At 49.0% G+C, this 25704-nt stretch overlaps 7 protein-coding genes across 7 annotated transcripts; 4 read left to right on the top strand and 3 right to left on the bottom strand.

The window, feature by feature from the left end:
* Positions 1-494: 494 nt before the first annotated feature.
* eaf1 (MYB and HSA domain protein) lies at positions 495-5305 on the top strand (the record flags this gene model as incomplete). Its single annotated transcript, XM_022530858.1, has 5 exons — positions 495-538; positions 622-765; positions 984-3907; positions 3962-4119; positions 4175-5305. 5 exons carry the CDS (start codon positions 495-497, stop codon positions 5303-5305), a joined length of 4401 nt encoding a protein of 1466 aa, XP_022390807.1.
* A 762-nt stretch (positions 5306-6067) lies between these two features.
* spp2 (spliceosome ATPase-activating subunit SPP2) lies at positions 6068-7642 on the top strand (the record flags this gene model as incomplete). Its single annotated transcript, XM_022530859.1, has 1 exon — positions 6068-7642. One exon carries the CDS (start codon positions 6068-6070, stop codon positions 7640-7642), a length of 1575 nt encoding a protein of 524 aa, XP_022390806.1.
* A 482-nt stretch (positions 7643-8124) lies between these two features.
* On the bottom strand, positions 8125-11211 carry ABOM_003730 (U3 snoRNA-associated protein UTP13; the record flags this gene model as incomplete). Its single annotated transcript, XM_022530860.1, has 3 exons — positions 8125-10865; positions 10948-10975; positions 11038-11211. 3 exons carry the CDS (start codon positions 11209-11211, stop codon positions 8125-8127), a joined length of 2943 nt encoding a protein of 980 aa, XP_022390749.1.
* Positions 11212-12073: 862 nt separating this feature from the next.
* On the top strand, positions 12074-14466 carry ABOM_003731 (uncharacterized protein; the record flags this gene model as incomplete). Its single annotated transcript, XM_022530861.1, has 3 exons — positions 12074-12241; positions 12312-12547; positions 12603-14466. 3 exons carry the CDS (start codon positions 12074-12076, stop codon positions 14464-14466), a joined length of 2268 nt encoding a protein of 755 aa, XP_022390750.1.
* A 376-nt stretch (positions 14467-14842) lies between these two features.
* Positions 14843-17847, bottom strand: ABOM_003732 (snRNP assembly factor; the record flags this gene model as incomplete). Its single annotated transcript, XM_022530862.1, has 7 exons — positions 14843-16014; positions 16071-16756; positions 16863-16960; positions 17144-17173; positions 17236-17359; positions 17432-17681; positions 17751-17847. 7 exons carry the CDS (start codon positions 17845-17847, stop codon positions 14843-14845), a joined length of 2457 nt encoding a protein of 818 aa, XP_022390751.1.
* Positions 17848-18328: 481 nt separating this feature from the next.
* ABOM_003733 (ribosomal RNA-processing protein RRP9) lies at positions 18329-20253 on the top strand (the record flags this gene model as incomplete). The annotated part of the gene is made up of 2 exons (XM_022530863.1): positions 18329-18703; positions 18763-20253. The coding sequence occupies 2 exons, from the start codon at positions 18329-18331 to the stop codon at positions 20251-20253; spliced, it is 1866 nt and encodes a 621-aa protein (XP_022390752.1).
* A 975-nt stretch (positions 20254-21228) lies between these two features.
* Positions 21229-22659, bottom strand: ABOM_003734 (uncharacterized protein; the record flags this gene model as incomplete). Its single annotated transcript, XM_022530864.1, has 3 exons — positions 21229-22377; positions 22439-22531; positions 22636-22659. 3 exons carry the CDS (start codon positions 22657-22659, stop codon positions 21229-21231), a joined length of 1266 nt encoding a protein of 421 aa, XP_022390745.1.
* Between the last annotated feature and the right edge of the window lie 3045 nt (positions 22660-25704).

Genomic DNA, 25704 nt, shown 5'->3' on the forward strand with positions numbered 1-25704 from the left:
TTGGAAAACGAAGCAGAGGTCGTCTGTCCTAGTAACGCCTAGAAGGCAAGGGAGACTATGTCTGCCTTAGGCTGCAGCGAATGTATTTTCTTTCAAACTGGGTAGCATACCAGACTTGGGGGTAGGACTTGGGCCCTTCTTTTCGCTCGATAACAATACCATACCTACTTACCAGCGACCACTTTTGCGCGCGCTGTTCTGTTCCCGGAACCACAACGCTCTCTTCAATTACTTACACTCCCTTTCTGCTCCCCCAACTAACCAACCAAAAATTCCCCCCATACTACCCGTGCAAAAGTCTCATCACTACTAACACACCCAAAAATCCCTTCAAGTCTAATCTTCGCGCGTCTTGATACTCTGCATCCCATAACAACACAACCACATCCTTTCCATCATTTCTGAGCGATTTTTTCCACCTGGATGACTTCGCTCAACCCACTCCTTTTTAATTTAGCGCGTTAATCGGATGCTGTATTCCCGAAATAGACTCGATGCTCCGCGAAGAGCTCCTTCGGTCTAAGAACGATGAGATCGCGTAAGTAATTATTATCTCCCAGCGATCCATTCTATTCCACTGCCCCATGCGATATCGAATTATCGCTCACTTTTAATTTTTAGACGTTGTTTGTTGTCGCGGAAGCGCAAACTGAGCGAGCTCTACTTTGCGACCGTAGGCTTCGCGGGCGCGACCGAGACCCCATCCGCGGACTCGCTATACCATCAGAAGGAACAGGCGTTCCTCGACGCCAACGATCTTTCCAAGTAAGTCTTAGAAGAATCACTATTCCCTTCTATTTGTCTTTTATTCTTTCTCTCTCTCTCTCTCTCTTTTCTTTCTTTTCCTGTTTTGTCTTTCGAATCTCGTTTTGGTTTTCATTATTGTATCTTATTTATAGTCTTGCTTTCTTTTTATCAATGGGTTCAATCACATGTAATACTATATACTCCAATTGGTCGCAATTACTGATCGACTTCTGAAGAGGTCGCTACTTCGATGAAGCCACCCTTCCACCCTTACCTAATTACGCAGAGATCCTATCGCGCAAGTACCAGGAAGCTGTGCAGTCACGACCCGAACCATCGAAAGCCTCCAATGTCATTCCTATCAGTCCGCCGGCGGGTGTAGAAGCTGTTCTTTCTCAGACTGCTCCTGAGGTCGGCAAACATATACCACTGTCCCAGCAGTTACCGGAACAGAAACCTTCTGGTACTGTACTACAACAGCAACAGCAAGATGTCCAAGCCCCTACTCAGCCTGCGCCTGGCATTACTTCCGAAGGCTTGCAAGGTCTTGATGCATCTACTCCAGCCGCTGCACCCCCGGCCGAATCTCCAGCCCCTGAGCAGAAGATAATCCCTGCTGTTCCAGGAACTCCCAAGAGCAACCAAGGCCATGATTCTGCAGAGGTTAGCGTCTCACCGAGCCAGGTCAAGCCGACACCAACGGTTGGGGTTGCTTCTGGGCCCGCTGAAGTGCCCTCTGGCCAAAACAAGCATGATGAACGGCCGTCTCTCCGGCTAAGCCGCGTGGCTCATCGCAATGAACAGCCGCTCTCTCCTGTGTCTTCAGCCGGTCCTTATTCTAACAATACTCCTATCCCGGTTGCTGTATCGCCAGAGACGAGTCCGGCCGTGGAGGGAACTGGACCCACCGATAAGATTGTACCAAGCCCCAAGCCTGAGGAACCTACCCAAGCGCCTCCAATCCTGGTGCCATCCACGCCGGATGAACAGCTTCGATTAGAAGAGGCGCAATCGCTTCGGCAAAGCTCGCTGGTCTCGAAGAAAACAATCGGGGATAGTGGTACCGATAGGCCTTCGACGACGAATGACGTGCTGCAAGAGAGTGTTGACTCGGCACCGACAGGTCTCGAGGATTCGGTGAAAGAGGAGCAAGTTTCAGTCCATATACCCCCAGCGCCGGAATCAAAGAAGCCTGATGGAGTGGTCGAAACCGCAGAAGGTGACGGGGTGTCTGCGTCACCTCAAACCGAACAGGCCCAACTTTCGAATGCGATAGAACCTGAAGTACTGGCTCCAGCAACTTCGGCACCGAAGAAGGGCACGCAAACCGTTTCTGGGCCAGCACAGCCCGAAAGAATGACAACCAGAGTCTCTTCCGGTGCTATTCGGCATAAATCCGTTTCTGAAATCCTCGGCGAATCCCCTAAACCGGCGGTGGTACAACCTGATAAAGCCTCTGCTACTGAGAAACCCGCAGAGGCGGCGCGAGCTGTATCCAAGGCTTCCAGTGACTCTGCAGCAAGATTAAGCTTCAAGGACAGGAAGGCACGGGAAAGAGAAAGGAGCAAGCTCTCTACAGTTGTTTTTCCAAAACAGCAGCAACAACAACAACCGCAGGACCAAGCCGACTCCATGGATCTTGTCCGCCAGCATACTGGTGATCTAGCGAAGTTGAACGAGGAAAGGGATTATCTATTCACCTTGTTCCAGAGCAAGGCTTATAGCCCCCCTCGAGGCATAAGCCTCAGTACCCTCCTTGCCTCTGCTCATAAAACCTTAACCACCGCAAATCATCACCTTGAATATCAAGAGCAAATGGATTGTCGTACCCTTCGCCGCATCTATCAGCTTCAAAATGCAAATCGGTGGCCATTGCGCCAAATGAAGCGCTCAGTAGAGCCTCCTCGCCAAGGGACGCACTGGGATGTTCTTCTAGATCACATGAAGTGGATGCGCACTGATTTTCGCGAAGAAAGGAAGTGGAAGACCGCAGCAGCAAAAAGTTGCGCAGATTGGTGCGCCGAGTATGTCAACAGCCAGCCAGAACATAGGTCGTTGCTCCGTGTGCACGCTAGGGCTCCACCACTCAAATTAGAGAAAAAGGTCGAACCTGATACTAATATGATGTCGCCTCCAGAGGAGACAGGAGATGAAATGCTGGGAATGTCTCACCCAACTCCAGACCTAGTACCTTCAACAGAAGAAGACTCGGTTAGCGAGGGCTATAATGATGAGCCGCGTCATGATTTACATGATACGGTTGCGCCTGCAGCAATATTCTCCCTTAGCTCAGATGAATTCACATTCTCGCTAGATATGACGCCGGCAGCTCAAAAGCTTCTGGATGAACTTCCAGTCTACTCCCCAGTTGGGATTGCTCCAGAAACCAACCTCCCGACTTTCAAAGAACCTCCGGATGCTACGTGGAAGACTGAGATTCTACCAGTCTCAAAGTACGCTTCTGGAAAGATAGCATTCCTTGATGATGAACCGCGACGAAAACGTAGCCGTTACGATTATTCGCAGTATCATTCCGATCCAGAGCAAAGGTTATTGGACCTGCCGCCAGAGCAGACAAATGTTGCCCTCTTCCGACCCGAGAACAAGCATATACGTGATCGTATTCACCCGGGGCATACCTTTAGACCTCCAACTGAATACCCTATGCCTTCGGTTGGCTTCTTTGAGTCCCGTCAGTCATCTCAGTGGACATGGGCAGAGGATGATGAATTGCGCCGTCTCGTAAAGGAGTACTCTTACAACTGGTCTCTGATTTCTAGCTGTTTGACTCCTTCGTCGCAATTCACTTCTGGAGCGGAGAGGCGAACCCCTTGGGAATGCTTTGAACGCTGGATTGGTCTGGAGGGATTACCTGCGGATATGTCAAAGACACAATACTTCAGGGCTTACCATCAAAGGCTGGAGACAGCACAGCGTACTGTGTTAGCGCAGCAGCAAGCAGCGCAGCAACAACAACAACAACAACAGCAGCAGCAGCAGCAGGGCAATAACAACCCCCAGTCATTACCCCCGGTTCGTAGGCGAACCACACAACCCGTCCGGGTAGACCGTAGACGGTCCTCGAAGCATCTTGCTTTGCTCGATGCCATGCGCAAGTTGGCCAAGAAGCGGGAGACGATGCTTCAAAAGCAACAACACGGTGAGGAATTAGGAGGTTGACAATCTAATATACACCATACTAACTCTTTCTCAGCTTCACAACTAGCATCATTGAGAAAAGTCAACGAAGCAAACCAGCCAAAGCCCCCTATCTCCACACCTGCCGAGTTTAGTCGACTCAAGTATGAGCGGGAGTTAAAACTGCAGGAGAGGCAAGAACAATACCGGCAGCAGATGATAGCCACACAGAGGGTAGTTTTCCATCCCATGCACAGAATTTGAATTATTGCTAACGGGATTTTTGAAGGCGAACTTGGCAGCTCAGCGTGCTGGGCAAATGCCTAACCAGCAGCCAATGATGAACGCTCCTGGTCGAACTCCGAATGCTATGCCTCAAAACCCTGGAACTCCCTCTATGCCCGCCAGTACCCCTAATGGGATGCCGAATGGGCTACCGAATGGAATGTCGAATGGAATACCGCCTGGCGTTGGTGCCAACCAAGGACGGCCCCATATGCAAGCAATGTCTGGAAGCGGACCTGCGAATGGCCACATGCCTCCTAACCCCATGGCCATGAAAATGGTGCCACAGTCCGGAATGCAACAATCAACTGCCACTCGACCTGGAATGCCAATGCAAACGACTCCAGACAACACTCGGGTCATCCGGGAAGCCAACCGGCTCCAAGAGCAACAACGGCTCTTACAATCTAGGCAGCAACAGCCACACCCGCAGCCTCAACCTCAGCAACCCCAGCAGCAATTTCACAATCAGCAACAGTTTGTGGGCCAGGGTTCTCATTCCCCGACTATGAATGTACCCAATGTTAATGGGACCCCAAACAATCCCGCCATGATGGCTGCTCTCCAGGCTGGGGGTGGCATGCAAAGCCCGTCATTTCATAACGCTACTCCTCAAGGGGTCTCTACTCCCTCACCTCGCATGGGACAGCCTAACTTGTTGTCAAGCGGGGTTGTACCGACCATCAGTAGCTTGCAAAATCAGATCCAGAGAACGCACCCAGGTATGCCCGCAGAGCAGGTGAATAAGTTGGCCACCGAACGATTGCATCAGTATCAGCAGCAGAGAATGTCTCAGGTTGCAATGAATGCAGCCGCTGGAAATATTGGAGCCGTCCAGGCCAATTATCAGATGTCGCAAGATGGAAACTTTCAATCGTCTCCGAGCGGCATGAATGGTAGCCCTGGGATACAGATGCCTCAAGCGCAAGGGTACTCGCCCATGATGCGTGTTCCTCAAACTGCTCAACAAAATCGAGTGGGCGTTGGAAACTCGCCGGCCATGAATGGGGTTGTCCCTCAACCGAGCCGCAGCGCAACACCGCAGACTCAACGCAGTGGCAGTGCTCAGGGTGGTCCTATGCCACCTTCGAACAAGAGCCCGAACCCTCCACAAGCTCAAACCGCTAGCAGCTAAGCTCCTTGGACTTCAGAAGCACTGGTGGCTGTCAGCTTGTATCTACTGCACTTGTCCCTCTAATCTTCGTTTGTAAATATTTTTGACCTTTACCTCTTTATTGATTACCCATACCCTCCACCCCATGTCTCTACCTTTTAGCCTTTCTAACAACCGCGTGCAATTTTATGCTACCTTCCATACCCCTTCACCTCGCCTCTGTTTCATCACTCTTGCCTCTTAACTACCTTTTACTACCTTGCCCCGCGTGACGTTCCCCTAAACTCTTACACGCCTCTACATTCTAGCATTGACTTTGGTATCATGCATTGGCATACGATTCACGATTGGTTGGAAGCATATGCAAGCCACGATTCTGTTTCGTACCCTGTTACCCCTATTTTGTACTACATGTATTGATAAGACGCATACGAAAGTACACATACGTACTTGGACATTTGGTTGGCATGGGTGAAATACAATATCTAGAAAAGACATCAATGACTATGACTGTACGACTAGCTTATCTCATTTCCACGATATCCTTCATCGATAGATAACACCTGACTTCCGAAACGGGAACTTCAAACATAAGCGCGCGCTTAAAAAATGGTATCGCCACCCATACCGCTTTCTTTAGGGATGCGACCTCTCAACAGTCTTAAACAGAAGCAAACTGAATAGTCTTCCTCGCCGAAGATTTAAGTCACGGTTCGCGTCCCATCTGGTATGGGTTCTCGTCATTTTGCTTACCTGTTGCGACCAAAATAAAGACTCAAAACAATGGCTTCACACCCGCCGCGGGACAGCCAAGAGCGGTCTCAGGGCTCGTCGAAGCCTTTCTCCTTATCGCTAGGCGGGGGATCATCAGCGTCAAATGGACAGACCAAGAAAACCGCATTCAGCCTCCAAGGATCTATTCGGGGGACCGATGCCCACAACCGAACACTTGCGCGCCGACCTCATCATCTCCATGACGACGATGAATCCGACGAAGAAGAGAGAGCGCCAGTGCATGAAGTCGTCACAGAATTCGATACAGAAACAGGGACCGCCGTATCTGCAGACAAAAAGGATGAAAAGCGCGAGCTAGTTATACCGGTCGCGAGCAACAACAATTGGCGGAATCGACCCGGCGTCAGCCAGAAACCTAAGGGAAAGAACCTGCTCCCGAAGGAGGTCCAAGCGATACAGGAAGCGGCTAAGAGAGGCGAGATTGCCGGGGAAAATACAGAGACGGATAGTCCGAGCATGGCTTACGGTCTTAGTTTTGCGCAGCAACGGAGTACGGGGCAACATACTCAGGAAGAGGCGGGCGATAAGCCGATGGAAGATGCAGAGCTTGTTAATGAGGAGAAACAGAAGCCGCTTACGCAAGATGAGATTGCCCTTCGTGCACTTATCCGTGAGAGTAAAGGCGAGACAGAGGGACGGTCGGATCTTGTCATTGAGTCTAGACCGTTGGACGAGGAGGAAGGTGGGACTGGGGGACGCTACGATGAGACAACTTCGTTCCAGGCTGATATTGCTTCTCGGCCCGAGTCAGCAACATTGGATCAGTATAATGCGATTCCTGTAGAAGAGTTTGGCGCTGCTTTACTTCGAGGAATGGGCTGGAAGGAAGGCCAGGCTGTTGGAAAGGGGAAGTATGGCTCCTCCGCGGTTCTTGATAAACCCCGGATTCCCGAGCGTCGACCAGGCTTTCTAGGTATTGGGGCGAAGGACGCATCGGGCGGTAAGGGAGCAGAAGCAGAGCTTGGTGCTTGGGGAAAGGCTGCAATGCGCAAAGGAGCTCGGAAAAACGGTAAAGAAGGCGAGACCAGCACAGAGGGTGTTTATATGCCGGTTATGATGCGGAATAAGAAGACAGGCGAGTCCATAACAGAGGAGGAGCTCACAGCCTTGCAGAAAGAGGCAAAGTCAAAGAGGGATGATGATGAATGGAAAGAACGAAGGGATCGCAACCTTGAAAGGAGTGGACGTGACAAAGATCGGGATAGGGATTCCCGGCGCCGTGACTACGAACGAGACGATGATGATCGTTATGACAGGCGGAAAATGGGATCCTCTAGGAGAGACCGAAGTCATTCGAGGCGACGAAGATATGACGATGACGATGGCGAAAGTAGGGATGACCGGTCCTATCGGGATAGAGATCGCGACCGCGACCGTCGTCGCGATCGCAGCCGTGAGCGGGAGAAAGATAGAGAAAGGAGCCGCAGGTACCGGGATGATGATCGCTATAGTTCCAGCAGACACTCGTCCAATACATCAAGCAGACATGGTCGAGATCGTGACCGGGATCGAGACAGTGACCGTGACTCTTACCGGAGACGGAGGCATGATGATGACAGGTGATATTTCCGATCTGCGATACTGCCGACACCCTCATTTATATAGACTTGTTGAGATACAAATGTATTAGATACCTTGGATACCAACCACCACTGTCATTGCGGCATATAGTGAGTGATGTGCAATTTTACCCTATGTGAACACGACACAACGCTTCGTCTCCCATTCCAAGTACCAATGGTCATGATACCTTGTAAGTCGCACCTGATACAGCATTCTTGTTCTTGGTTTATGTGGAAGGGAAAGAGTAGTCTAAACTGGGCCCAAAAGACAACACTCCGTACTCTGAAGTACTTGTTAGAAAGTATCAATTACCGGCAACAAAAGGTCACCTCTGAGAAGACTTTTAAACACACTTTCCTCCAATAACGTATCAGATGTAAATGCAACAGTGCTCCAAGAGAATGCGCCGACATATCACAGTATTCCAAAAACAAATCATTTTTCTCTATCTGTACATATCCTCGTTCACGGAAGTGCAATTTTTATGCTCCCAGCATGATAGTGTCCTTCTCATGCTCAGGTACATCATCTGTAGCACTGTCAATAACATCCCGAGCGCCAGAGATGCCCAAGCCTCCGAGGCCTACGCCCCCATCCATTTCTCCCAGAACCCATTCCACAAGGTAGCTTTCGTCCGTAAGCTCTTCGATTCGACGGTAATGCCTTTCAGTATATGCAGACAAGGCTTGCAGAATGTCCTTCATACCGGCTGCAGTGCGGCTGTCACTGCGTCGATTAGCCATACTTGTTGTCGCGAGCTCGATGAATGTTGAAGCGGGATAGGACCTGAACAATGCAAACAAGATGCGTTGTGCAACACGGGACGTGCGAGCATTCGTGTTCCAATCACGTAAGCGAAGAAGAAGAGTACGAAGGTTATTGGAGTCGAGAGTCTGCAGGACCTCATCAATCGAAGGGTTTCCGGTTAGACTGTTAGCACGCTCGCTCTTTTCGGCATCTGTCGAGGACGGATCGTCAGCAGTATCTACTGCAGCTGTGAACAGAGAGAGTAGCCTTCCGGGATGGTTGAGTTGAAGGGCTAGTGTGATGGCTTCACGGTACGCTCCAGCCCTGATATAATTTTCCAATTTCTGGTCCTGCTCAATACGGGCAGCATTCGCACTAACTGTAGCGGTGTAAGTCGCGGATGTAGTGTCAGTCCAGAATGTGACGGTGGAGTCCGCAGAGCCAGAGGCAATGGCGTATGGGGATGAGAAATTATGTGTGCTGGAAGAGAGAACATCAGCACGGGAGCCAGAGGGTGTTGGGCTCGCTAGTGCCCAGACTCTGTCTGTGTGGTTATCTAGCGTGGTCTCGAGTTCTCCAGTGTATGGGGACCAGATTTTGACTAGGCCATCTGCAGCTGCAGACGCCACGAGAGGGCGCGCCTGTGTGGCATTGTTTTGTGCCGGCGCCGATTCATCTTCATCTTCATCTTCATTTTTCTTGGTTGACAAATCCGAAGGCGGAAGCCAAAGCACCTTGAGCACGCTGTTCGTGTGGCCCTCAAAAGTAAGGAGACAGCTATAGTCCGATAAACTCCATAATTTGACAGTTTTATCGCCAGATCCAGTAACTATCAGACCCCTGTTTGTACTGCTCTGTGCGCTGGAGCTAATGACGGGGGTGCCATGGGGAGAGAATCGCGCCGACCAGACTCCTCTCTTGTGTCCGCGGAGGATACCTACAACCGACCCTTCTTCAACGGACCAGATCTTAACAGTTCGATCTTGTGAAGCAGATGCAAATAGAGTCGATGTTGGGTTGACATCCAGAGCATTAATATCTTTGTCGTGAGCTTTGCGGGTGAAAACCGCCTTCGGGGTATGCGGTTTGGAAGAGCTGAGCGGAGCCAACTTGCCTATATCCCATCGCTTAATAGTGCGATCTTGAGAACCAGTGAGTAGGAATTGTGGAGGATGGTTCAGAGGGTCATTTCGTGCGGGTGTGTTTGCCGGTGGCGGGGCGCGAGGGAAACTTATGGCACCCAGAGACTCGGCGTGGCCTGTCATAGCAGCAAAGCAGGTATAGGTGGACGTCTTAGGATCAAGACGCCAAAGACGAGCTGTATTATCTTTTGCACCCGTCGCCAGCCAGTGGCCAGACCAGTCCACATCAATGCATATGATGATGTCGTCGTGGCCTTCAAGATGAGCGATATCTGCGCCAAAGAAATCCTTTTCTTTATCAGATGGCCGGTCTTCGGATCGTCCCACCGAAACCAGTCTAACACTCTCAGTGTTTGTAGCCAGCGCCAGCATTGATCGATCTGGGCCGACATATGCAAGGTCAATAATGTCGTCGTCGTTGCCCGAGATACGTCTTATGACTGGTAGGGGATCAAGCAAAGATCCAGGCTTGAAATCCAACAAGGGTTCAAGTGAATGAAGTCTCAAGGTTTGATCGGCATGCACGGTCATTGCGAATGGTATCCCCGGGGTGTACTGGATTGCCACGATGGCCTCGAACTCGGCTGCAGCTTCTTGCTCTTGGGTTACCTCTCCTCCCCGGTTGCAATCCCAGACACGCAACACTCCATTTTCACCTCCTACTAGAGCAAGTCCACTGTCAGCAACAAAGGCGGCCGCTTCCACGCTCTCAAGAACAGGAATGATTCTGCGAGTTTTAAAAGTGCGGACATCCCAAACGATGACCGTCTTGTCTCGGCCCGCTGAGAGCAATGCATTTTCTGCAGGAGAGTACGATAAACTGCGTACAACCGAGACATGAGAATCGAGCGACGCTATAGATTTCCGCTTGTTCAAATCCCATACCCGTACTTTGCCCTCCTCACTGCCCGAGGCAAGTCGAAATCCTCCAATCGACACGACAGGGGCGGCATCTTCCATGTCCTCATCCTCGTCAGAATCATCTGACTTCCTCTTGGATTTCTTTTTCTTCGAGGTGGACTTGCTTTCGCTATCCTGAAATGGCACCTGGAAGAAGCACAAAGCAGATATGACACCAGCATGGCCATGAAAAGTGTGCGTAACATAACCACCTCGAATATCCCAGACCTTGATAGAGCCATCAGAAGCACCGGTTGCCAGAAGCGTGCCAGTCTGGTCGATAGCGGTTGTAACAACGGGCGCAGTATGGGGCTTGAGGCTTCGCACAAGCTTCGCGTCGAGGGTCCGTGAAGAATCTTCGAAGGGAGTCAACGAGTAAATGCGCATAGACATTGATCGCGAGCAAACGACCACATGTGAAGCGGATGGCGTGACTAAGATATGGTTAGATATGCTCTACTTAAATGAGTTGGAATGTAACAGGAACAGCGCCAGGATGTAGAGTGGGCAACTCACTAGCCAAGCTGGTGATAATCTCTCCATCCTATAGTTTTGGTTAGAAACTTGCGACAATACCGCATATGAGCGAATGGGGGCAAGACTCACTCCTTCCAAGCTTGCGAGCTGATCACCAGTCTCAAGATCTACAATGAGAGCATCTTCGCCCACACAAGCTACTAGCAAACGTCCACTGGCATCTAGCGCAGTACTTCCTCCGGTGTATATGGGACGCAAAGTCCGAGACGCCTCGAAGGTCGTCTTAACGACAGCTTTAGACATTTTTGCGCGCGGATCTCAAAAATAGTGTCGCCGTGTAAACTATCGCGCCATCATATATCCAAGATAAATTGGAAAGTATAAGTGGGTTGAATCGCTCCAATGCAGTCGAAAGTACTGTCGCTCCGAAACTTTTGTTCTTTTTTTGAGACGTTTGTCTTGTTTGTCACAAAAAAGGCCGATCACAGCAGGCCGTGCTTTAGGCGCTACAGGCGCGACAGGCGCCCACGTGAACTTCGATGTCCATTCGATAACATCGTCTTGAACGTCAATATCTCATTCTCCGTTCCTGCCAAAAAATGACCTAGAGAGGCTTTCAAAAAGTTTGCTTGCTATTATACGTCATGGGGCGACAGGCGTACTTAAACCGATTGGCTTTGGTAGGCTCCCAGTTCTCTATCCGTTGCTATCCTCTTGGCTTGTGTTAGCTCTATACTACTTCTTCAACAACGAACGCTTTTGTTCATTGCTCCTCTCAAATATTTCCCCTCAAATCTCTCCGTGTGACATTTGCAAAAGCCATTTACTATTAGAATTCCAAACATAAAGCACCGTCGGCTGGTATAATCGCATACCTCTGTATAGTGCCACATGATCATATCATATTCTGCTATCTTATTGTTTGCTATGAATTCTAAGCTTCTAATAATTGACCATTAATATTCAGGGTCGTTCTCCATATGAAGCTCCTGAGCGCCCTGCAGATTCAACGGTGGACCTGGGCAACCCAACCCAACAGAGGGTATCTCCTCGCTATGCAGATGGGTATGTTCAACACTATGATGAGAGGGGGCATCCCATCAACCCTGAATCCAAGTCATTCGGGAGGGAGCTGCGGAGAGCTAAGAATGACATCCTCTCAACGATGGGTATCGTTGTTAGCGAGGACGGCAATGCGAGTGGCCTCAGTGAGCAGCAGAAAATCGATATGATAGCTGCCGAGAATGACTACGGACTGGTCATGGCTACTTTAGATCAGGTCTCGGTATTTTTAGGCTCGTGGTGGACATCATCTCTTACAGGTCGGATACAGGTGAGTTTAATATGGTGAAAAGTAAAATTTACGTTACCCAGAGAGTTGATCCATAAGCCTTATTCTGCAGACATTCAGAAGTTACACTCATATTCCCCTGATGGGTATCATGGCCCATGAACGTGCTTCATATGGCATATTGGGGTTTTACTTTGCAGGGATTCCAGCATGGGCTCTATCGACGTGCTTATCAATTTGCCGACATCATCCTCTTGAGCGCTTAATTTCCTCATTGCAAAGTAGATTTCCTGACAATGACATACTTTCGAAACTTGTGCGGTCATCATTTACAATTTTACATTCTGCGTGAGTGGATTCCAGAGACGTCAGATTGTGTTAAAAGAAACTAATGGTTGTGTAGGGCTCGGGGGACATTGCTTGTTCTTGCTATACAATCTTATGTGTATTCACTCTTACAATCCCTTCACCTCGTTCATCCGTATGGCTTCCCGGGAATCAGGTTCCTGGCACCTTTGGGAGAACTTACCACTATATTATTCCCACCCTTACCTGCAGCCTTCACCTTGCAGTCCGTGGGCGATGTCTGTTTGAACTTACTGAAAGCCCCTCCACTTCTCGTCTACCTTTACGTCTATCTTCGTCCAGTTATAGAGATAAGGCTTTACCGGCTAATTCGCCGACAACTACCAAAACCAACTCTTGCGGATGAGCTATCCATCAAAGTGGCCTTCGAGAATGACCTCATCGATTGGATGGCCCCAACCCTTGGGCGCAGATCTGAAGAAGAGAATCGTCGTAACAATCTTTCTTTGCTTGAAGATCTCATGTGTGAATTAAAATTTCTTCAGGGCTGGATGCTATCGTGGTTTGGCGTTAAGACGCAACGAACATCAGCAGCCCCTGAACAAGCTGTGGACTCCCGCCGCAGGCGAGAATGGCTTGAATCCTTACCTATGAGTGTCGAACAACTGCAAAATGAACGACAAAACCGAACTCGCCGGTTACAACAAGCAGTACCTCCAGCTCCAGAGGAGGTGGTCCAAGCTCATGAGGCCGCACGCTCTGGTCAACCCAGTACACCTGTTACTGCCCCAGTACCTGATTCCGGATTTGACTTCAGCGGTGACCGTGTACTATCGAATGAGGACGATCCGATTCATCAGTCACCAGCACAGATGAGCACTGGGGGTCTTTCAGAGATGGCTCCACTGGGTCATACAAGTGATTTTTCTCCCGCTGTTAATGGTTCTCCCGCCGTAAACACTGAGGCGCAAGGCGAACGTGATGCTCACGAAGGCCAGCGGAACTCGCGCTCAAACACCCTTTTCTCTCGACAATCATCCCCCGAAACGTCTTCACCAACATCTCCTCACGTTCGTGCTTCTCTAATTCACCAGAACTCTGATATCATTACTATGCAGCTGGAACTCTTGGGCAACCGTAATGCCCAGAACCAGGGCCAATTGCGTCCTCGGCCTGGTAATGACATTGACTTTCCTACTTCTAATGGCGAAACAGGCCATCGCCGCTCTATTACAGAGCTCCTGGACACAATCTTGGCTCACCAAAACCAAAGCCTCTCTACGATTGTCCATTCAGATGCCGTGGACAGCGATGGCCTCTCAAACATGACATCAGCTGCATCTCCTGGAAACGGGGAAGATGTGCTAGGCCTGGTACCTCAAGATCAACAACAAGCTCGAGGAACAGATGAGTTTACCGCTGAATCTCCTATTGAAGGGCCGTCGTCAAGCCTTGCCAACATATTGCCAGAAAGTGTAGAAGAGCCGCCCAGCCAGGAAGACACTCGTAATCATCCCTCCGAAGCGGAGCCAACTGGGGAGAACGATTTCGATTCAGGTATATACCCTCGTATATCTGATCCAAATGTGCGCGAAGGTCCTTCGGAAAACACAAATTCTTCAACTGCCCACCGAATAACAATCCTATCGTCTCATCCTGTTGATTCTCTTGCCTCTCACCTCGCGTCGATGATTACAACCGTGCTTTTCATTCCCCTCGAATCTCTCTACCTTCGCTCTCTTGCTTCATCCTATCTGCTATCTACTGCATCCTCCGCTGCTGATGTCCGCGCCCTAGGGGCTTTGGGCGGTGGTGGCTCTCGGTCCGACATGCTTGCATACATGGGTAAATTAGCTCTTATGATGGGGCTGCACGCTGCTGTAAATGCTGGTGTATGGGGAGTAATCTCAGGCACGGCAATTAGGATTGGCAGAAGATTCTGCGGATGGGGAACACTATGAGTAGTTTGTTGAAATACCCACTATAGATACCCACATATTTGTATTGAGACTTGGGCGAAGCAGTTCAGTCAGTTGAATCATATATATAACAGAACATAATACTGAAGCCTATGGCTACATCATCATCATCAATGCTGAAAGGCCCTACCGGATTTTATTTTTACATTACCTCGTTTCAAATAATGTAGAAAAGACCAACTACCCAAAGACTTTTTTTCTTCTATCATCATCATTACCTTAATTATACAAACGGTACCATGACACCAAGCCGGGAACGAACTTACATACATACACATCACATATTAAGAACTAACACCAGGACCTACCCACCTGTGGAGCTGGAATGTATTCGATGTGGATAATGAAGTCCCAACATCTATTTTGCTGGGTTCTTCCCCTTACGACCGTTCATGCCTGGGACCTTTCGCCGCTCCCAAACCATAAGATATCCCTCTCGGGTGAATAGGGTTTCGGTTTCTGCCTTCTTGACGAACAGATCCTGGACCTCAAGCCACTCCGGTCCTTGCTGTTCACCAGCGCGCTCGCTATGTTGTCGACTATTCTCTGCAGACGTAGCCTTGTCGTGAAGCTGGACCATCCAGGAAACCTTCTCGCTGCCCGCACCGGCGCCAGTTGATGATGATGCTCCAGATGCTGCGTTAACACCCTTATCTGCGGCTGCCTCATCGGTGGCACCAGGAACAGCTACAGTCGGGTCTAAGATAATGTTGGCCACGAGGTCGTAGAGGATCGGTTCACCCGGAGGCCAAATGTCTGGATTCGGTTCGACGTAGGGCGACATGTCCAGGGAGCGGGGTGACGGAAAGGTGACAATTGTCGGATTACGTTCAGATACGAATCTGTTCTTGCTGAATCGTTTGATATGGAATAATAGGTAAGGTGGAAGGGGGTGAAGAAGGCGGTGGCGGACTCGATGAGCCAGTTTCTCTGAAGCAGTGATGCCGTTGTACTTGTTTAGTAGTGTTGTCAGAGGAACATGGGGAATGATGGATTCCCGATTGGCGGATTGGAAGAGAGGAGTAGGAGGTAAATCTAACGTGAGGATGAGAAATGGGGTGGTCTGGCTTTTAATGTCGCCCGATTCCGTAAAGACTAGACGAGCGTTTTGGGTATCTGAGTGAGCGGTGATTGCTTGGCTTTCAATCCTCAGGTGGCCTTGGAATGCGGCCTGAACCACACTGGTCGGTGTCCTGGAAGGTTTCTTAGAGCCCCCGAGTGAAAGATGCAAGTTGTTTAGGAACCATGACAAAAATTCCACTGGGTCAGACTGTTGGGTCAGTGTGAAGCGCTTTGATGAACGAAGGGCAATCTCCTGTAGCAACTCGTGTGGCGACACATGGGATCGAAAAGCCTTTGGATTCCATAGCTTTCGCACTAGTGTGCTGAAGCGTAGAGCTAATTGAGGTGTGCCAGGTGTCGGGAACTCATGTAGCAGAAAGTAGTTGCGAATTGGAAAAACATGCGCCAAAAGTTGTACGACCACATTCAAGTAGTCGTTGGCTTTGATATTGTTCATACCAACGAAACCTATGTAATGGGTTAATAATACTCTAACGGAAAGTAATCTATGGTTAGGAGCATACCTGGTCTATAACGATTTCCTGCGAGGTCGAACGCATCATGTACCTCTTTGTCTAGCTTGGAGACCTCTTCCTTGCTATAGTGCGGGTCCACCACGTACTTGATATCATCCAAGCTCTTATTTTTCACTTCATAGCCCTCTGGAAGGACATACACCTTCTTTGTTCCCATATTTATGAAAACATGATGGCCGACTTCAAGCGCATGGAAGTAGGCATGCGACTTCGGGCCCCTGCCTTGAAAGTATTTACCGCAGACGAGACACGCATATACATTGATATTCGAAAGGGTAACCGAGCACAGTTTTTCGAAATCGAAGTCAAGAATTTCGCGATTAATCGTATCAAGATAAAGATCGCTATAGCCCTCCATAGGCGCACTTTGGCGCTTGGGAGCCGCAATTACAGGCCTGTCGTCGTCGGCATCATCAAAATCGGACTCAGCGCCATTATCTACCGCAGCTTCTTCCAGCTCTTCACCCTCCTGGTCCGCAGCAGCTAGGATATCATACCCTTTGCGTTCGTCCTCTTCTCTCTCTTGCCCGCTCGCCCGTCGTAACGGAAGGGCTCCATGGCGCGGGTCACCTTCCTCGAAGTCGTCCTCCACACGGGCCTTTTTAATGGCGGGAGAACCGGCGACAGTATCTTCCTCGAATGACAACTCAGCTTGCCTCTTGGACATCATGACTCTGTGTAAAGGTGAATTAGAGACGAAGATTCTGGCTCCGCGGGATTGAAAGCTGGAAGACGCGATGGGGCCGCGGAGTGCAAACACAACAAACACCCGCTACATACAGCGTCATACATGATACAGTGAGTAAATCCGTGTGGAGCATTGTGACAATACGACCGAAGAAGCAAACGTTCAAAGGGTCATTTCTCTTATTCTCTACCTAGAATAGATTTGTGGGCAAGACTACATTTTGGTCAAAGTCATGAAAATACCCTGCCATGCAACCGATCGTCTGAAAACCAAGTCCCGTAAACCGAAAACAAAAGACAAACATGGTATGATATACAACACCGCATTAAGCACACTTGACGATCTTGTCATTATCAAAGTCTACTTCTCTCACGCCATCTTTGGTCACGACCTTTACCAAAACCTGGAGAAAGCCAGTTAGCCAATACTGTACCAATTAAATAGGAATCTCCTTTAGCAACGTACTCCCTTGTAGTCAATCGGCAATCTACGCTTTAGCTCGTCTGTGCACATCTCTAGAAGCTTTAAGCCTTCTTCGAGGGAGATATCAGGGTGGTGGTGTTTATCGAGTGTTGAGAGACAGTAGTATCTAGAGTGTCTTAGTTCCGTGCTCCTCCACAGCGGCCGAACTGGCAGTAAAGAGTTGATCGTCAAAACTTACTGGGCATAACCATGGGCGGCATATGGTACTGGTGCCAAAGAAGCCAGGTAGTCTATCCAGTACAAATGAGGCTTCTGGGTGATTCCATCGACACCAGCGAGCAACAGGTTGACTGTGTATGGGCTCCGAGATCGCAGACTGCGCGCCAGTTCTCCTCGGACAAAGTTGGCAACGGCGTTCGGTCCGAGTTCGGTATCATTCCGCATCGTATATAGTTGAATGTTCGCCTGAATGTACTCCGCAAATTGTACTGTATCGGGAGCAAATTAGCTGCGCCAGGCTTACACCCCTCCATCTTCACATATGTAATCTCACGCACCGGTATCTCCTGCCTCTCCTGAGAAAGCCATCAGACTGTGTTTGTTGAGCTGCCGTGTCTTATCATCTTCAGTCTTAAGAATAGTTGGGCCCCTCATGGCGGCTTTGGACGCTGCCACCAGGACAAAGTCCTTGCCGGTGATACCCAGTAGAACCTCCCTAGAAGCTTCAATCAGCGGAGAGGATTCTCATCAACATACAGGGGTTCGCATACATTCTCAAGCTTTAAGTGTATGTCAAGAAGATATAGAGGTAAGGGAAAGTGCGAGAAGAAAATGAGATGGAAGGAAGGTGAGAGAATCAAGATGATGGATCAATCAAGCAGTACACGCCGCGCGGAGCTTGATTGCCTGGAGCTGTGCTTGCGAGCCTGAGGCGGAGAGCTGCCCGGCTGAGTCAGCAATTAGGCGTTACGTTGTTGCGCTTTCCACCTGCACGGGCCACCGGCAGAAAAAAAGTGAAAGTAAGTTGCGCATCAAAAAGAATTCCGAACAGCTCTATCGCTTCCACCCGCCCCAATCGATTGTGCGTAGCGTCGGAGGTCCTGTTGCGCGGAATTCCAGCTGATTATATTGGGTTATGTCGTCCTTTTTCACACTACCTGCTTCCCAGCGGAAGCGCAAGAGGGAAGACCGCGCCGGAGCCCCCGCGTCGAAGAAACGAGGTGTTGATGCAGATGGAGATTCGGGCGCCAAGGGCAGTAGAAGGACTAAGGGACGGGAGCACTCAATCTCGGGTAGTGACTTGGATGAGGATGATGTCGAGAGCATTGTATCTGGAGTTTCAGGGGAAGAGAGTGATTCGGAATCCGACGACGGAGAGACGGCCGCAGACCGGAGATTAAAGCTTGCTGAAAGATATTTGGATAATGTTCGGGACGAAGTAGATGAATATGGTTTCGACGCAGCAGAGATTGATCGAGATTTAATTGCTGAGAGATTAAAGGAGGATGTGGTATGTGCCCTCAGTTTTCACTACCCGTGAGATCAGCCAACAGCTGATTCCTAGCGCAGGACGAGTTCAAAGGACGCACATATCGTCAGATAGCTTCAGACCTGTCTTTCTCCGCAGCCTCGCATTCATTCTTTCGGGCAGATACTCAGTCGACGACCTCCATTGCCGTTCATGCACCATATGTTTATACGGTGTCGAAAGATAAAACGTTAATCAAATGGGAGCTTGCCACCCCCAGTCACGCAACCACAGATTCTTCAGCAAGTGGACAAAACAGCTCATCAAAACGCCCTCCGAGACCACAACGGAAGAAGCCTAAGCAGGTGAGGTTTACGCGGGGCTTGCAAAAGATTGCCGAAAGTGATGAGGAGCATGGCCACACTAAAAATATCTTGTCTGTGGCTGTATCGCCATCTGGAAAGTTTGTTGCCACTGGTGGAGAGGATCGGAAATTGATAATCTGGGATGCAGAGACACTGACCCCCTTGAAAACGTTTACACAGCACCGCGATTCAGTCAGTGGGCTTGCCTTTGCTCGTCATATCTCTACCATGAGCTCCGGAGAACAACTATTTTCTGGTTCTTTCGATCGGACTATCAAAACATGGTCCTTGAGCACCGCAGGCCATGCATATGTTGAGACATTGTTTGGCCACCAAGACCATATCTCTTCTCTCGCTGCGATGACAATCGATCAGTGTGTCAGTGTTGGAGCCCGCGATCGCACCGCCAGATTGTGGAAGGTCGTAGATGAGTCTCAGCTAATCTTCCGTGGAGGATCTTCCAAGCACTCCTACCAAGAAAACAACCTTGACTGTGTGGCACCTTTGCCTCCGAATCACTTCGTTACCGGCTCAGACTCTGGCGCGATCTCCCTGTGGTCCGTCCATAAAAAGAAACCGCTTCACACAATAACTCTCGCCCACGGTCTGGACCCTCTTCCTCCGCTCGATGAGCTGTCTTCCGAAGTCGATCCGAAGATAGCCGCGTCGAATGCCCGTCACATGCGGCGCAATCCTCGCTGGATCACTGCGCTGGCTACACTCCCAGGCACCGACATCGTGCTTAGCGGCAGCTGGGATGGATGGGTTCGCGCATGGAAAATTTCGGAAGACAAGAAAACGATCATCCCACTGGGGCCCATTGGCGGAGCCTCACTAGAACCGGATACCCCATCTCAGCAACTGAAACAGTCCCTAGCCTTCGACAACCCAGTCGACACAGACCAGATGGCCGTCGACGGACCAAAGCAAAAAATGGATGAGATCAAAGAAGAGGCCGAACCACTCGTCAAGGGCGTCATCAACGGTATTGCTGTTTTCGAGCGCCGTGCGGAGACCAACAAGCCCGGCCAATCCAAGCCCAAATCGAAGCCCACCGAACCAGAGCCCCGAGGTCTCTGCATTGTCGCAGCAGTGGGCAAGGAGCATCGCTTTGGCCGCTGGAAAGGCTTCGCGAACAATTACCACGAGGGATCTACACCCGATGGCCGCAATGGCGCTGTGGTATTCGAAGTCCCTTTCATAAACGGTAACCCTCAATCGAAGTGAGGCGTATTCATGAAATGGGACGAGGTTATTGTGACATGGCGTATGTATCCACATTTTTCTCTACCTTGTATTTTATTCCCGGGGCGGTGGTCTTTACATATCTTTTAGAGGAAGAAAAAAGTTCTCTGCATTGGAAGCTGTCCCTTGGGCTGAAGGGCGTTGGGCCTTGTACATAGGCGTACTGCAATAATTTTGAATGGGTTATGCTTCTAAAGTTAGCCACCGTTTGCGTTAAGAGCGTGCCCTAAGAGAAGTACTCCGTAAAGCATACATTAAGACCCCAAAACACTGATACTCGAAGATGACCAGTATAATAGTTTTAGCATAAATATCAGCTACAATTGGCGTAAACCTACTGATATAATCCCTGAGAAGCATACGTGGAGTTGTTTTGATAGAGATTCTCATCACGTTTGTCCCATGACGCAGCAATTCCTGGAGCCCAAACTAGTGATGTTGATACGTGCATGCTAAAGTTAGCATGGGGAGAAGCCCGCTAAGATAAAACAAGGAAATGACGAAAAGGAGAACCATAAACCAATGCACAAGGTAGCCAGAAAGGAATCGCGCAGAAAGTAGCTGGGGTATAGAATGGGTGGGGTCTTATTGTTTCTTCTTGGTAGTCAAATAGTGGATGATGAGCGAAGAGCCTTCTCCTTGCCAGTACCAGTTTCATGTACCTTTTGGGACTTAATGTTTCAAACCCTTCAGGTGTAATTATAACAGCTAGGCTTAGTCGGGCGTGATCGAACATCTGGACCAGAGTTATCCTTGAGCTAGTAAAGTCCAATACATGGATGTCGAGCTCTAAAACACACGCCCTTATGTGGCCGCACTAATGCAGCCTGTTCCTTTCTCTACCCTGCCCCTATCTGCCCTTAAAAGAAAAGCTATAGATAACGAGTCCTATAAGATCTACCTTAAAATTCATTTGGGATTATCGTCAAATCGTATCTAATTTAAGGGCAACAAGTGTTAACGAGCGGCATGCCGACAATTCCTTCGGAACGGTCGAACTGGGCCTTCGTCAGAATCATCGTCCAGAGTTATTGCATTCGAGGCGGAAGTTCCTGCCGTGTTTGTACTTTGACTACGTGATGCCTGCCGGCGCATCGCGTAGGGATCCACGTTCGGAGCTCGCGGAGCTCGACGCGAGAGAACAGGCGGATTTGAAGCCCCATTAGAGGCTAGGAATAGACGGCGCCGATTCCCGGTTACGGGAGGTCGGATAGGCTCATCATCTTCATCCTCATCATCCTCATCATCCTCTTCGCTATCTGGGATCTCGTCTAAACTACTCAAGCCATCATCGGTACAGTCGTCGGCCAGAGCCATGGTCATCTCCGAGCTCAGCTGGACTTCATATTGGTCCGACGAGTGGCGAGTTTCAGGGCCTCCGACCACCGTAGATCTGTCCGAGTCTGAATCCTGATCCTGGTCGATATGTTCATCGTCGTCAATAAACGAGTCCATATCTGTGTCATCCGAGTAGTCGTCAATCGATTCTTCAGTGTCATGAGCAGTTGAAGACGTTTCATCGTAGTGGCTATTGCGTGCAAAGACAGGGTGGTGTGAGTGAGGTGGGGGAGGATGATGATGATGATAATGGCGAATTATGCTGTATAAATGACGGGGAAGATCGTCAACCATCCCCTGAATAGGAACCCCATTCTGAAAACCATTCCAATCGAAATCGTCTAATTCGCCGAATCCATCCTCGAGTTCGTCATCCATGTAGTCCGTCATCTCAGAATTCTCCTCTGAATCGGTTATAATTGAAACGGTTGAACCTGAATCGGTTGAATCTGATGCATCTGATGTATCTGGAATATCCCATTCATCGTGTCGGTATCCACACTGTGCGCAATTTGAGTCTTCTTCCAACTCCCATGAACAGCGCGGGCAGCGAACGACATTGTCCTCCAGGTCAACGATCGGCTGTGCGACGGGAGGTTTTTTGTTGAATGTGCCACGGAATAATCCGCCTTCTTTGGGATGCGTGTTCTTCTTATCGTTTTCCAACTTTTCAGCTTCCTCACGTTGATGGCGCGTATGCTCGGTCGTCGTCTCTCCCTTTTCTAAAAGCTCTGCACGACTCGTGAATAGTTGGACGACCGCACGGACCTATACGTGTTAGTTACTAGATACATTAAATGAGGGTTTTATGGGCTTTCAAGGTGCCTACCAGGTATGCAGGGGCAGGTGGTGTTTTAACCGGAGCTCGGCAGTCGGGGCATGTTTTGTTGGATCTCCCACCAGCAAACCATGACGTTAAACACTAAAGCTCGGAGGGTTAGCACTCCAAGACGAGGATCATACATATCAGGGCCACAAACACTATAGCAGAATGTGTGTCCACAGGCAAGGGTGAAGGGTTCGTACAGTGGCCTTATGCAAATGCCACATTGTAAGAGCGCGCGGATATCATCGACATGTCCCTGTAATGTTTCGGAAAGCTGAATGAGAGGCAAATTAGTGACATTTCCTTCAGAAGATGTACTATTACGGCTCACCCCTGAGACATCATCTCCAAGCGTCGCATTTGTGTTGTTGGAACCCTTTCCGGACGCGGTTCCGACGAGAGTTGACTCGGACATTTGCGCAAAACTGTCGGAACGGACCCCGATAAGGGGAGGCAACCAAAAAGATTTCTTGAAATCGTCCCGCGAATTTCTCGTGAGGAAAAACTTGCCGGTATATTGGGAGAAAGAGATGTGTCACGACAGGTAGTGGCGAGATATATGGGCTCGTTCTTTAAATGGGGAAGGGTGTAGCCGGCATGACGGGGGGGAGCGGAGTTCGAGTTTACTTCGGAGCTGTGAGTGATAGGATGAGGTAGGTGATAAGAGACGGATGTATGAACGGCGCTTCTGAAGTCGTTTAAGTGTTTATTCACAGTAAGCTGGGGGTGAAAGTAAAGCGAAACGAAGAAGGAAAACAAGAAGTCATCACGATTGGACTGCAGGAGTGCATGCGTTGCCTTTTTTTTCTTTTCTTTTCGGAAGCTTTTGCGCAAACCGAACAAACAGTCGAGACGCTGGGTTTAAAGTCCGATCGAATTCCCCACCGGAATGGACTAAAGTTTACTCTAGTCCCTCACTAGTAAATGGAAGCCGATCAATCATATCTTCCTTCACTTCCCTTCTCTCAGCCAACAAACCCTCCAACATCCTCCATCCCGTTATCTCTAGCTACGTGGTACGCGCTTATACAGTCACCAGAAGATTACAACATAAGATTGTTGTCACCACTCCCCCTCATACCGTCATTAGAGCGCAATGGAGTGTCGAAGACAATCGAATAATTAATTCGTTTTCTCTTTTGTTCCGCTAGCTTCTCGCTACTCCGAGGGTGAAAGTTGAAACTCTGTAGACTACAGTTCGAATGTATTGAATACTACTAGCATACCTACGGCACTTTGAATGAAATGCTAGGGGGGAGGGAGCGGAGGAAACAAAAAAAATACTAAAGGAAATAAACAGGCTATTTAGGCCCCTTGTACTCCGTACTCCGTTGTCGATGGGAACATGATGGGACTTCCTCATCCCCCACAATAACCGCTGGCACAAACCCACCGCGACAACATCAACCGTGATTACCATTCCAATATCACTTTCTTTATTCCTTTCGTTTTTATTTTCAGGCTACTGCACTTCCTCCGCTCTCCAGTTTTGTGGGAGATTGCTTTGTCACAGACAACGTGAGATCATATTAGCGCTAAGAATGTTAGATGCGCGTAATAGTGTGATATCATGCAAGCTCGGCGCTTCAGCCGTAATAATGTCTTCCCATTTTATCCATCGTTAGCCTCCACCTCCACCTGACCACTTGCAGCCTACTCCGCTACTACGTAGTAGGTACTAGGTTAGTTCACTAGTTAGCTATTTGAGTCTTGATTACTCCGTACAAAGTTCTTCAATCGACAGCTCATCCGGTGGCATGCGAATCAGAGATTAAAACTTTCAGGGTGCAAGAGTCGCATAATATTGTTCATGGTAAGCACCATATCACGAGTGAGAAAATCAATTATAATCAGTATGGTTATTCCGGTTTCACAATTTCAATATTCTCGGTATCTTTGTACAAGTAAAAAAAGTAGAACTCGGAATTACTGCGATGGAACAGCATGACTAAAGAGATGCCTCTGCCAAGACCTTGAATTGTGGATCCAAACTTCTCCAGGAACAAACCTACAGTAAATAGTACTCCGAGTAAGAACCGCACCACTTTATCACCCATACTGGCTAACGCTGTCGCCTGTATCAATCACATACAATTGACTCCTTTTGTCCTCGCAATCATGGCGTCCACATCAGACCAACAATCAGATTCATCCGGACAAGACCATCCTAATTCTTGGTCAAACACGGAACGGAGATTCACTAAGTAGGTCGTCCAGCCATCTTCTACATTATCAACGCCAGAAGTACACTTAGAAGTGCTTCTTACGGATGTTCCTTATGTCAAAATCTTTGCATCATTATCATCGCTTCTAAGAGTGATCCTGTTTCAAACCCCCTTAAAGCCAAGCCACTCGTAGTCTCTTGAATCAGGGTCCACATGTCATAGTACCTGAGGCTTGATTTTTGGCGCTCAACTTTCTCTTTTTGATTCATTTGGACTCTTCTGTTCTCCCCTCCTTATTTTATACTATTTCCCATAGATTTACTGATGACATACTCCATATTCCAGCAAGAGTGCAAGCGAGTACTATGATCCATGCCAAGATTTCGCTGATCGGAGTTTGAAATGTATGAAGCGGAACAATTTCGACAGGGAAATGTGTCACGATTACTTTCAGTGAGTATTTAACCCTTCTATGTCGATATCGTACGATGCTATGGACCTAGAAGAGGGCCTCCCATCGGCGAGCTAGTAGTCTGGACCATTCACTACCAGAACCTGTAGCTGACTCAAATACGTGGCAGGGCTTACCGTGACTGCAAAAAACAATGGGTATGTATCTATATATCTCTCAAGCTAATTTGTGTTGATATTCCCTATCTATATCCTACCCCCGATGGCATGACCTAGTCCTCAGTAGAACTCTATTTTAGTCCTACTTTGCTAATGATATCACAGTTGACACAGAAAAAGCTTTCTGGGTAGTCTCACTGGAGATATAGTGCCAGGCCATCAAAATCCCCGGTACCTAATAGGATTTCTTTCTGGTCTACATCAGCATCGCACTGCACATCTCGGAGCCGGGCTGTCCTGCTGAAAGACACTGGTAAGAAACTGGGCAATCGAGCATTTCAAGTGGAAACATACCATTTGTTGGCACATAAGCTTCTTCTCCAATTGATGCAGCTTACCTTATTATCATGGATGTTCATCTCTTCTTGTTTCGCCTTGCTTCTTTTTGGCAGAGGGGGAATGATAGTTCTGGTTGTCGCGGCAAGGTTCTGCTTAGACGTCCTTGAGTCTGTATACTATAATTATGTTCTAAGC

This window comes from Aspergillus bombycis, assembly GCF_001792695.1.
Source record: "Aspergillus bombycis strain NRRL26010 chromosome Unknown contig00026, whole genome shotgun sequence".
Lineage (NCBI taxonomy): Eukaryota > Fungi > Ascomycota > Eurotiomycetes > Eurotiales > Aspergillaceae > Aspergillus > Aspergillus bombycis.